At 40.1% G+C, this 15,093-nt stretch overlaps 1 protein-coding gene across 1 annotated transcript in view; it reads right to left on the bottom strand.

Annotated features, from left to right (window-relative positions):
* The window catches only part of LOC128685267 (uncharacterized), a 209,556-nt gene extending 195,432 nt beyond the window's left edge, over positions 1-14,124 (bottom strand). The window contains exon 1 of the mRNA XM_070082741.1: positions 13,832-14,124. Within this exon, the coding sequence (XP_069938842.1) occupies positions 13,832-13,904 (73 nt within the window). The 5' untranslated portion in view covers positions 13,905-14,124. The remainder of the gene's footprint in view (positions 1-13,831) is intronic.
* Between the last annotated feature and the right edge of the window lie 969 nt (positions 14,125-15,093).

Raw genomic sequence — 15,093 nt, 5'->3', positions numbered from 1 at the left:
AGAACAGTCTCTACATTACAAGAGAACACTCTCTGCATTACAAGAGAACACTCTCTACATTACAAGAGAACATTCTCTACATTACAAGAGAACACTCTCTACATTACAAGAGAACACTCTCTACATTACAAGAGAACACTCTCTACATTACAAGAGAACACTCTCTACATTACAAGAGAACACTCTCTTCATTACAAGAGAACACTCTCTACATTACAAGAGAACACTCTCTACATTACAAGAGAAGAGTCTCTACATTACAAGAGAACACTCTCTACATTACAAGAGAACACTCTCTACATTACAAGAGAACAGTCTCTACATTACAAGAGAACACTCTCTACATTACAAGACAACACTCTCTACATTACAAGAGAACATTCCCCACATTACAAGAGAACATCTTTACATTACAAGAGAACAGTCTCTACATTACAAGAGAACAGTCTCTACATTACAAGAGAACACTCTCTACATTACAAGAGAACACTCTCTACATTACAAGAGAACAGTCTCTACATTACAAGAGAACACTCTCTACATTACAAGAGAACAGTCTCTACATTACAAGAGAACACTCTCTACATTACAAGAGAACAGTCTCTACATTACAAGAGAACACTCTCTACATTACAAGAGAACAGTCTCTACATTACAAGAGAACACTCTCTACATTACAAGAGAACATTCCCCACATTACAAGAGAACACTCTCTACATTACAAGAGAACATTCCCCACATTACAAGAGAACACTCTCTACATTACAAGAGAACATTCCCCACATTACAAGAGAACACTCTCTACATTGCAAGAGAACACTCTCTACATTGCAAGAGAACACTCTCTACATTACAAGAGAACACTCTCTACATTACAAGAGAACAGTCTCTACATTACAAGAGAACACTCTCTACATTACAAGAGAACACTCTCTACATTGCAAGAGAAGACTCTCTACATTACAAGAGAACACTCTCTACATTGCAAGAGAACACTCTCTACATTACAAGAGAACAGTCTCTACATTGCAAGAGAACACTCTGTACATTGCAAGAGAACACTCTCTACATTGCAAGAGAACACTCTCTACATTACAAGAGAACACTCTCCACATTACAAGAGAACACTCTCTACATTGCAAGAGAACACTCTCTACATTACAAGAGAACACTCTCTACATTGCAAGAGAACACTCTCTACATTGCAAGAGAACTCTACATTACAAGAGAACACTCTCTACATTACAAGAGAACACTCTCTACATTGCAAGAATACACTCTCTACATTGCAAGAGAACACTCTCTACATTACAAGAGAACTCTACATTACAAGAGAACACTCTCTACATTACAAGAGAACGCTCTCTACATTGCAAGAGAACACTCTCTACATTGCAAGAGAACACTCTCTACATTGCAAGAGAACACTCTTTATATTACAAGAGAACACTCTCCACATTACAAGAAAACTCTACATTGCAAGAGAACACTCTCTACATTACAAGAGAACACTCTCTACATTGCAAGAGAACACTCTCTACATTACAAGAGAACACTCTCTACATTACAAGAGAACACTCTCTACATTACAAGAGAACACTCTCTACATTGCAAGAGAACACTCTCTACATTACAAGAGAACACTCTTTACATTGCAAGAGAACACTCTCTACATTACAAGAGAACACTCTCTACATTACAAGAGAACACTCTCTACATTACAAGAGAACACTCTCTACATTGCAAGAGAACACTCTCTACATTACAAGAGAACACTCTCTACATTACAAGAGAACACTCTCTACATTACAAGAGAACACTCTCTACATTACAAGAGAACACTCTCTACATTACAAGAGAACACTCTCTACATTACAAGAGAACACTCTCTACATTACAAGAGAACACTCTCTACATTACAAGAGAACACTCTCAACATTACAAGAGAACACTCTCAACATTACAAGAGAACACTCTCTACATTACAAGAGAACACTCTCTACATTACAAGAGAACAGTCTCTGCATTACAAGAGAACACTCTCTACATTACAAGAGAACACTCTCTACATTACAAGAGAACACTCTCTACATTACAAGAGAACACTCTCTACATTACAAGAGAACACTCTCTACATTACAAGAGAACACTCTCTACATTACAAGAGAACACTCTCAACATTACAAGAGAACACTCTCAACATTACAAGAGAACACTCTCTACATTACAAGAGAACACTCTCTACATTACAAGAGAACACTCTCTACATTACAAGAGAACACTCTCTACATTGCAAGAGAACACTCTCTACATTACAAGAGAACACTCTCTACATTACAAGAGAACACTCTCTACATTGCAAGAGAACACTCTCTACATTACAAGAGAACACTCTCTACATTACAAGAGAACACTCTCTACATTACAAGAGAACACTCTCTACATTACAAGAGAACACTCTCTACATTACAAGAGAACACTCTCTACATTACAAGAGAACACTCTCTACATTACAAGAGAACAGTCTCTACATTACAAGAGAACACTCTCTACATTACAAGAGAACACTCTCTACATTACAAGAGAACACTCTCTACATTACAAGAGAACACTCTCTACATTACAAGAGAACACTCTCTACATTACAAGAGAACACTCTCAACATTACAAGAGAACACTCTCAACATTACAAGAGAACACTCTCTACATTACAAGAGAACACTCTCTACATTACAAGAGAACAGTCTCTACATTACAAGAGAACACTCTCTACATTACAAGAGAACACTCTCTACATTACAAGAGAACACTCTCTACATTACAAGAGAACACTCTCTACATTACAAGAGAACTCTCTCTACATTACAAGAGAACACTCTCAACATTACAAGAGAACACTCTCTACATTACAAGAGAACACTCTCTACATTACAAGAGAACACTCTCAACATTACAAGAGAACACTCTCTACATTACAAGAGAACAGTCTCTACATTACAAGAGAACACTCTCTACATTACAAGAGAACACTCTCTACATTACAAGAGAACACTCTCTACATTACAAGAGAACAGTCTCTACATTACAAGAGAACACTCTCTACATTACAAGAGAACACTCTCTACATTACAAGAGAACACTCTCTACATTGCAAGAGAACACTCTCTACATTACAAGAGAACACTCTCTACATTACAAGAGAACACTCTCTACATTACAAGAGAACACTCTCTACATTGCAAGAGAACACTCTCTACATTACAAGAGAACACTCTTTACATTGCAAGAGAACACTCTCTACATTGCAAGAGAACACTCTCTACATTACAAGAGAACACTCTCTACATTACAAGAGAACACTCTCTACATTGCAAGAGAACACTCTCTACATTACAAGAGAACACTGTCTACATTACAAGAGAACACTCTCTACATTACAAGAGAACACTCTCTACATTACAAGAGAACACTCTCAACATTACAAGAGAACAGTCTCTACATTACAAGAGAACACTCTCTACATTACAAGAGAACAGTCTCTACATTACAAGAGAACACTCTCTACATTACAAGAGAACACTCTCTACATTACAAGAGAACACTCTCTACATTACAAGAGAACACTCTCTACATTACAAGAGAACACTCTCTACATTACAAGAGAACACTCTCAACATTACAAGAGAACACTCTCAACATTACAAGAGAACACTCTCTACATTACAAGAGAACACTCTCTACATTACAAGAGAACAGTGTCTACATTACAAGAGAACACTCTCTACATTACAAGAGAACACTCTCTACATTACAAGAGAACACTCTCTACATTACAAGAGAACACTCTCTACATTACAAGAGAACACTCTCTACATTACAAGAGAACACTCTCAACATTACAAGAGAACACTCTCTACATTACAAGAGAACACTCTCTACATTACAAGAGAACACTTTCAACATTACAAGAGAACACTCTCTACATTACAAGAGAACAGTCTCTACATTACAAGAGAACACTCTCTACATTACAAGAGAACACTCTCTACATTACAAGAGAACACTCTCTACATTACAAGAGAACAGTCTCTACATTACAAGAGAACACTCTCTACATTACAAGAGAACACTCTCTACATTACAAGAGAACACTCTCAACATTACAAGAGAACACCCTCTACATTACAAGAGAACACTCTCTACATTACAAGAGAACAGTCTCTACATTACAAGAGAACACTCTCTACATTACAAGAGAACACTCTCTACATTACAAGAGAACACTCTCAACATTACAAGAGAACACTCTCTACATTACAAGAGAACACTCTCTACATTACAAGAGAACACTCTCAACATTACAAGAGAACACTCTCTACATTACAAGAGAACAGTCTCTACATTACAAGAGAACACTCTCTACATTACAAGAGAACACTCTCTACATTACAAGAGAACACTCTCTACATTACAAGAGAACAGTCTCTACATTACAAGAGAACACTCTCTACATTACAAGAGAACACTCTCTATATTACAAGAGAACACTCTCAACATTACAAGAGAACACTCTCTACATTACAAGAGAACACTCTCTACATTACAAGAGAACAGTCTCTACATTACAAGAGAACACTCTCTACATTACAAGAGAACACTCTCTACATTACAAGAGAACACTCTCAACATTACAAGAGAACACTCTCTACATTACAAGAGAACACTCTCTACATTACAAGAGAACAGTCTCTACATTACAAGAGAACACTCTCTACATTACAAGAGAACAGTCTCTACATTACAAGAGAACACTCTCTACATTACAAGAGAACAGTCTCTACATTACAAGAGAACACTCTCTACATTACAAGAGAACACTCTCTACATTACAAGAGAACACTCTCTACATTACAAGAGAACACTCTCTACATTACAAGAGAACACTCTCTACATTACAAGAGAACAGTCTCTACATTACAAGAGAACACTCTCTACATTACAAGAGAACAGTCTCTAAATTACAAGAGAACACTCTCTACATTACAAGAGAACACTCTCAACATTACAAGAGAACACTCTCTACATTACAAGAGAACACTCTCTACATTACAAGAGAACACTCTCTACATTACAAGAAAACAGTCTCTACATTACAAGAGAACACTCTCTACATTACAAGAGAACAGTCTCTACATTACAAGAGAACACTCTCTACATTACAAGAGAACAGTCTCTACATTACAAGAGAACACTCTCTACATTACAAGAGAACACTCTCAACATTACAAGAGAACACTCTCTACATTACAAGAGAACACTCTCTACATTACAAGAGAACAGTCTCTACATTACAAGAGAACACTCTCTACATTACAAGAGAACACTCTCTACATTACAAGAGAACACTCTCAACATTACAAGAGAACACTCTCTACATTACAAGAGAACACTCTCTACATTACAAGAGAACAGTCTCTACATTACAAGAGAACACTCTCTACATTACAAGAGAACAGTCTCTACATTACAAGAGAACACTCTCTACATTACAAGAGAACACTCTCAACATTACAAGAGAACACTCTCTACATTACAAGAGAACACTCTCTACATTACAAGAGAACACTCTCTACAAGAGAACAGTCTCTACATTACAAGAGAACACTCTCTACATTACAAGAGAACAGTCTCTACATTACAAGAGAACACTCTCTACATTACAAGAGAACACTCTCTACATTACAAGAGAACACTCTCTACATTACAAGAGAACACTCTCTACATTACAAGAGAACACTCTCTACATTACAAGAGAACACTCTCTACATTACCCAAATATTAGAGAACACAGTCACTAAAACCGCGAATATAGCCCCACTCAATAAAGGTGACAGCAAAGCAATAGCTAAGAACTATAGACCAACAGCTTTAGCGTCCTACAGCATAAAAATCTTTGAGAGAGTTCTAAGAAGCATGACTGTAAAGCACTTGGATTCCCATCCACTCACTAGATCATCCATTCACTAGATCATCCATTCACTAGATCATCCACTCACTAGATCATCCATTCACTAGATCATCCACTCACTAGATCATCCACTCACTAGATCATACATTCACTAGATCATCCACTCGCTAGATCATCCATTCACTAGATCATCCACTCACTAGATCATCCATTCACTAGATCATCCACTCACTAGATCATCCATTCACTAGATCATCCATTCACTAGATCATCCATTCACTAGATCATCCACTCACTAGATCATACATTCACTAGATCATCCACTCGCTAGATCATCCATTCACTAGATCATCCATTCACTAGATCATCCACTCACTAGATCATCCATTCACTAGATCATCCACTCACTAGATCATCCATTCACTAGATCATCCATTCACTAGATCATCCATTCACTAGATCATCCACTCACTAGATCATCCATTCACTAGATCATCCACTCACTAGATCATCCATTCACTAGATCATCCACTCACTAGATCATCCATTCACTAGATCATCCATTCACTAGATCATCCACTCACTAGATCATCCATTCACTAGATCATCCACTCACTAGATCATCCATTCACTAGATCATCCACTCACTAGATCATCCATTCACTAGATCATCCACTCACTAGATCATCCATTCACTAGATCATCCACTCACTAGATCATCCATTCACTAGATCATCCATTCACTAGGTCATCCATTCACTAGATCATCCATTCACTAGGTCATCCATTCACTAGATCATCCACTCACTAGATCATCCACTCACTAGATCATCCATTCACTAGGTCATCCACTCACTAGATCATCCATTCACTAGATCATCCATTCACTAGGTCATCCATTCACTAGATCATCCACTCACTAGATCATCCATTCACTAGATCATCCATTCACTAGATCATCCACTCACTAGATCATCCATTCACTAGATCATCCATTCACTAGATCATCCATTCACTAGGTCATCCATTCACTAGATCATCCATTCACTAGGTCATCCATTCACTAGGTCATCCATTCACTAGATCATCCATTCACTAGATCATCCATTCACTAGGTCATCCATTCACTAGGTCATCCACTCACTAGATCATCCATTCACTAGATCATCCATTCACTAGGTCATCCATTCACTAGATCATCCACTCACTAGATCATCCATTCACTAGATCATCCATTCACTAGATCATCCACTCACTAGATCATCCATTCACTAGATCATCCATTCACTAGATCATCCATTCACTAGGTCATCCATTCACTAGATCATCCATTCACTAGATCATCCACTCACTAGATCATCCATTCACTAGATCATCCATTCACTAAATCATCCATTCACTAGATCATCCATTCACTAGATCATCCACTCACTAGATCATCCATTCACTAGATCATCCATTCACTAGATCATCCATTCACTAGATCATCCATTCACTAGGTCATCCATTCACTAGATCATCCACTCACTAGATCATCCATTCACTAGATCATCCATTCACTAGGTCATCCATTCACTAGATCATCCATTCACTAGATCATCCACTCACTAGATCATCCATTCACTAGATCATCCACTCACTAGATCATCCATTCACTAGATCATCCATTCACTAGATCATCCACTCACTAGATCATCCATTCACTAGATCATCCACTCACTAGATCATCCACTCACTAGATCATCCACTCGCTAGATCATCAACTCGCTAGATCATCCACTCGCTAGTTCATCCATTCACTAGATCATCCATTCACTAGATCATCCATTCACTAGGTCATCCATTCACTAGATCATCCATTCACTAGATCATCCACTCACTAGATCATCCATTCACTAGATCATCCATTCACTAGATCATCCACTCACTAGATCATCCATTCACTAGATCATCCACTCACTAGATCATCCACTCACTAGATCATCCACTCGCTAGATCATCAACTCGCTAGATCATCCACTCGCTAGTTCATCCATTCACTAGATCATCCATTCACTAGATCATCCATTCACTAGGTCATCCATTCACTAGATCATCCATTCACTAGATCATCCACTCACTAGATCATCCATTCACTAGATCATCCACTCGCTAGATCATCCATTCACTAGATCATCCATTCACTAGATCATCCACTCACTAGATCATCCATTCACTAGATCATCCACTCACTAGATCATCCATTCACTAGATCATCCATTCACTAGATCATCCATTCACTAGATCATCCACTCACTAGATCATCCATTCACTAGATCATCCACTCACTAGATCATCCATTCACTAGATCATCCACTCACTAGATCATCCATTCACTAGATCATCCATTCACTAGATCATCCACTCACTAGATCATCCATTCACTAGATCATCCACTCACTAGATCATCCATTCACTAGATCATCCACTCACTAGATCATCCATTCACTAGATCATCCACTCACTAGATCATCCATTCACTAGATCATCCACTCACTAGATCATCCATTCACTAGATCATCCATTCACTAGGTCATCCATTCACTAGATCATCCATTCACTAGGTCATCCATTCACTAGATCATCCACTCACTAGATCATCCACTCACTAGATCATCCATTCACTAGGTCATCCACTCACTAGATCATCCATTCACTAGATCATCCATTCACTAGGTCATCCATTCACTAGATCATCCACTCACTAGATCATCCATTCACTAGATCATCCATTCACTAGATCATCCACTCACTAGATCATCCATTCACTAGATCATCCATTCACTAGATCATCCATTCACTAGGTCATCCATTCACTAGATCATCCATTCACTAGGTCATCCATTCACTAGGTCATCCATTCACTAGATCATCCATTCACTAGATCATCCATTCACTAGGTCATCCATTCACTAGGTCATCCACTCACTAGATCATCCATTCACTAGATCATCCATTCACTAGGTCATCCATTCACTAGATCATCCACTCACTAGATCATCCATTCACTAGATCATCCATTCACTAGATCATCCACTCACTAGATCATCCATTCACTAGATCATCCATTCACTAGATCATCCATTCACTAGGTCATCCATTCACTAGATCATCCATTCACTAGATCATCCACTCACTAGATCATCCATTCACTAGATCATCCATTCACTAAATCATCCATTCACTAGATCATCCATTCACTAGATCATCCACTCACTAGATCATCCATTCACTAGATCATCCATTCACTAGATCATCCATTCACTAGATCATCCATTCACTAGGTCATCCATTCACTAGATCATCCACTCACTAGATCATCCATTCACTAGATCATCCATTCACTAGGTCATCCATTCACTAGATCATCCATTCACTAGATCATCCACTCACTAGATCATCCATTCACTAGATCATCCACTCACTAGATCATCCATTCACTAGATCATCCATTCACTAGATCATCCACTCACTAGATCATCCATTCACTAGATCATCCACTCACTAGATCATCCACTCACTAGATCATCCACTCGCTAGATCATCAACTCGCTAGATCATCCACTCGCTAGTTCATCCATTCACTAGATCATCCATTCACTAGATCATCCATTCACTAGGTCATCCATTCACTAGATCATCCATTCACTAGATCATCCACTCACTAGATCATCCATTCACTAGATCATCCATTCACTAGATCATCCACTCACTAGATCATCCATTCACTAGATCATCCACTCACTAGATCATCCACTCACTAGATCATCCACTCGCTAGATCATCAACTCGCTAGATCATCCACTCGCTAGTTCATCCATTCACTAGATCATCCATTCACTAGATCATCCATTCACTAGGTCATCCATTCACTAGATCATCCATTCACTAGATCATCCACTCACTAGATCATCCATTCACTAGATCATCCATTCACTAGATCATCCATTCACTAGATCATCCATTCACTAGATCATCCACTCACTAGATCATCCATTCACTAGATCATCCATTCACTAGATCATCCATTCACTAGATCATCCATTCACTAGGTCATCCATTCACTAGATCATCCACTCACTAGATCATCCATTCACTAGATCATCCATTCACTAGGTCATCCATTCACTAGATCATCCATTCACTAGATCATCCACTCACTAGATCATCCATTCACTAGATCATCCACTCACTAGATCATCCATTCACTAGATCATCCATTCACTAGATCATCCACTCACTAGATCATCCATTCACTAGATCATCCACTCACTAGATCATCCACTCACTAGATCATCCACTCGCTAGATTATCAACTCGCTAGATCATCCACTCGCTAGTTCATCCATTCACTAGATCATCCACTCGCTAGTTCATCCATTCACTAGATCATCCACTCACTAGATCATCCACTCGCTAGATCATCAACTCGCTAGATTATCCATTCACTAGATCATCCACTCGCTAGATCATTCATTCACTAGATCATCCACTCGCTAGATCATCCATTCACTAGATCATCCACTCACTAGATCATCCACTCACTAGATCATCCATTCACTAGATCATCCACTCACTAGATCATCCACTCGCTAGATCATCAACTCGCTAGATCATCCACTCGCTAGTTCATCCATTCACTAGATCATCCACTCGCTAGTTCATCCATTCACTAGATCATCCACTCGCTAGATTATCCATTCACTAGATCATCCACTCGGTAGATCATTCATTCACTAGATCATCCACTCGCTAGATCATCCATTCACTAGATCATCCACTCACTAGATCATCCACTCACTAGATCATCCATTCACTAGATCATCCACTCACTAGATCATCCACTCCCTAGATCATCCACTCGCTAGATCATCCACTCGCTAGATCATCCACACACTAGATCATCCACTCACTAGATCATCCACTCACTAGATCAACTCGCTAGGTCATCCACCCGCTAGATCATCCACTCGCTAGATCTTCCACTCGCTAGATCATCCACTCGCTAGATCATCCACTTGCTAGATCATCCACACACTAGATCATCCACTCACTAGATCATCCACTCAATAGATCATTCATTCACTAGATCACTCGCTAGATCATCCATTCACTAGATCATCCACTCACTAGATCATCCATTCACTAGATCATCCATTCACTAGATCATCCACTCCCTAGATTATCCACTCGCTGGATCATCCACTGGCTAAATCATCCACACACTAGATCATCCACTCACTAGATCATCCACTCGCTAGATCTTCCACTCGCTAGATCATCCTCTCGCTAGATCATCCACTCGCTAGATCATCCACACGCAAGATCATCCACTCACTAGATCATCCACTCACTAGATCATCCACTCGCTAGATCATCCACTCGCTAGATCATCCACTCGCTAGATCATCCACTCGCTAGATCATCCATTCACTAGATCATCCACTCACTAGATCATCCATTCACTAGATCATCCACTCACTAGATCATCTATTCACTAGATCATCCAGTCTCTATATCATCCACTCCCTAGATCATCCACTCGCTAGATCATCCACTCGCTAGATCATCCACACACAAGGTCATCCACTCACTAGATCATCCACTCACTAGATAATTCACTCGCTAGATCATCCACTCGCTAGATCATCCACTCGCTAGATCATCCACTCGCTAGATCATCCACTCGCTAGATCACCCACTCGCTAGATCATCCACACACTAGATCATCCACTCACTAGATCATCCATTCACTAGATCATCCACTCACTAGATCATCCACTCGCTAGATCATCCACTCGCTAGATCATCCACTCGCTAGATCATCCACTCACTAGATCATCCACTCGCTAGATCATCCACTCGCTAGATCATCCACTTGCTAGATCACCCACTCGCTAGATCATCGACTGGCTAGATCGTCCACTCGCTAAATGATCCACTCACTAGATCATCCACTCGCTAGATCACCCACTCGCTAGATCATCCACTCGCTAGATCATCCACTTGCTAGATCATCCACTCGCTAGATCATCCACTCGCTAGATCATCCATTCGCTAGATGATCTACTCATTAGATCATCCACTCGGTAGCTCATCCATTCGCTAGAACACCCACTCCCTAGATCGTCCACTCACTAGATCACCCACTGGCTAGATCATCCACTCACTAGATCATCCACTCACTAGATCATTCACTCACTAGATCATTCACTCACTAGATCATCCATTCACTAGATTATCCATTCACTAGATCATCCACTCCCTAGATTATCCACTCGCTGGATCATCCACTGGCTAAATCATCCACACACTAGATCATCCACTCACTAGATCATCCACTCGCTAGATCATCCACTCGCTAGATCATCCACTCGCTAGATCTTCCACTCGCTAGATCATCCTCTCGCTAGATCATCCACTCGCTAGATCATCCATACGCAAGATCATCCACTCACTAGATCATCCACTCACTAGATCATCCACTCGCTAGATCATCCACTCGCTAGATCATCCACTCGCTAGATCATCCACTCGCTAGATCATCCATTCACTAGATCATCCACTCACTAGATCATCCATTCACTAGATCATTCACTCACTGCATCATCCATTCACTAGATCATCCACTCACTAGATCATCCATTCACTAGATCATCTACTCACTAGATCATCCATTCACTAGATCATCCACTCACTATATCATCCACTCCCTAGATCATCCACTCGCTAGATCATCCACTCGCTAGATCATCCACTCGCTAGATCATCCACTTGCTAGATCATCCACTCACTAGATAATCCACTCGCTAGATCATCCACTAGCTAGATCATCCACTCGCTAGATCATCCACTCGCTAGATCATCCACTCGCTAGATCACCCACTCGCTAGATCATCCACACACTAGATCATCCACTCACTAGATCATCCATTCACTAGATCATCCACTCACTAGATCATCCACTCGCTAGATCATCCACTCGCTAGATCATCCACTCGCTAGATCATCCACTCACTAGATCATCCACTCGCTAGATCATCCACTCGCTAGATCATCCACTTGCTAGATCACCCACTCGCTAGATCATCGACTGGCTAGATCGTCCACTCGCTAAATGATCCACTCACTAGATCATCCACTCGCTAGATCACCCACTCGCTAGATCATCCACTCGCTAGATCATCCACTTGCTAGATCATCCACTCGCTAGATCATCCACTCGCTAGATCATCCATTCGCTAGATGATCTACTCATTAGATCATCCACTCGGTAGCTCATCCATTCGCTAGAACACCCACTCCCTAGATCGTCCACTCACTAGATCACCCACTGGCTAGATCATCCACTCACTAGATCATCCACTCACTAGATCATTCACTCACTAGATCATTCACTCACTAGATCATCCACTCACTAGACCATCCACTCATTAGATCATCCACACACTAGATCTTCCACTCACTTGATTACCCACTCGCTAGGTCACCCACTCGCTAGATCACCCACTCGCTAGATCACCCACTCCCTAGGTCACCCACTCACTGGCTGATCTAGTGTGGGTGCTAGTCGACTGGTGTGGGTCGCATCCTGTGACAAAAATTCACCTGATCTGCCAGAAATGCTCTGCATAACAAACGGCTTTAATCATAGTAGTATGTTATTGATGTCAGCTAGGCCTGTATATCTTGTACATGTACTTAGAGAAATTAAGATATTATTATTATTATTATTATTATCACCACTTATTGTCATTAAACATAACACACATTAATTACCCGAACGAACAAATACTAATATAAGAACCTGAAACAGTGACTTACATGATGTATGGGTCCGATCCGGCAGCTGCAGCAGCAGCAGCAGCAACCATCCTAACAACAGTCTAACCTCCATCACTCTTTCGAATTTTGTTCAAAGTTTTTCTTTCTAAAGTGTTGTTTTTTTTCTTTGCTTGCCGATTCATTTCAATGACGACATTTTTTGTTTAATAAATGTAGCCTGTTCTAAGTTCTGGATCTCACACCGTTTTGAGAGGAGAGGTGAAGGCGTGGTCTGTTGGCTAAGACTCTCCGGAGGTGAATGAGCAAGAGGGTGTCCTGTAGCTCGGTCGCTAGCGCAGTCAGCTCACACACTGAGGCCCGGGGTACGAATCTGGTGCGGCTGGAGAACATTAGGGACGTGTTTCCATAAGACAACTGTTGTCCCTGTCTGTTCACCCATCAGTTTAAAATTGGTACCTGCGTGTTAGTCGACTGGTGTGGGTCGAATCCTGGAACAAAACTGACTTAATTTGCCCGAAATGCTCAGCATAACAAGAGGCATTCTATATATTATTATGTTAGTGATGTCAGCTAGGCCTGTATATCTTGTATATGTACTTGTAGTAAATAAACACAATGTTTAATAATTTAAATGTGGAGACTGTGTGTCCCAGGTCCCACATACTATCATGTACCCGCCACTGTGACCGCACTCATCGTACATCTGACAGTTACGCTTGCGCTTGCTTACTGTGTGATATGTTACCTCTGAAGATCTGTAACTGTATTAAGAACACTTCCATTATATATAGTAAAATATGCGTTCCTTCCTATGTTCATACATGGGAGTCTGTGAGCATACTACCTAAGCCTCCATTGTAGCAACACACTAATCATGCTACCAACACTACCATTATATCGGTACACTAATATAATGGTATTATTGTACCAGAAAGCTGACCATAATACAAACATTGCCACTGTACAAGCCAACTGACTAAACTACCAAAACCACTTTAGTACCAGAACACTGGTAATACTACCAACACTGTTGTACCAGTGCTCTAACTATATAACACTGAGCACTTGAGTAGCTTTAACTTATCAAACCAAACATTAATTTACGAGCTTTAATGCACTAGCTACGCGTAATTCCTATAAATATTTACTAGTAAAAACATTTAGACATTTTATCAGCTAGGTTTTCTTAATGACTGTGTGTGATTAACAGTAGCGGGATCTGGACACAGATGTTATTGATTTGTTTTCTGGTACACCTAACACATATCTCTTTCAGTCACGATATAATAATAATGTAGAAA

This window comes from Cherax quadricarinatus, chromosome 8 (genome assembly GCF_038502225.1).
Source record: "Cherax quadricarinatus isolate ZL_2023a chromosome 8, ASM3850222v1, whole genome shotgun sequence".
NCBI lineage: Eukaryota > Metazoa > Arthropoda > Malacostraca > Decapoda > Parastacidae > Cherax > Cherax quadricarinatus.
The sequence above is the reverse complement of the archived record's forward strand: the minus strand, read 5'-3'. Positions and strand labels throughout refer to the sequence as shown.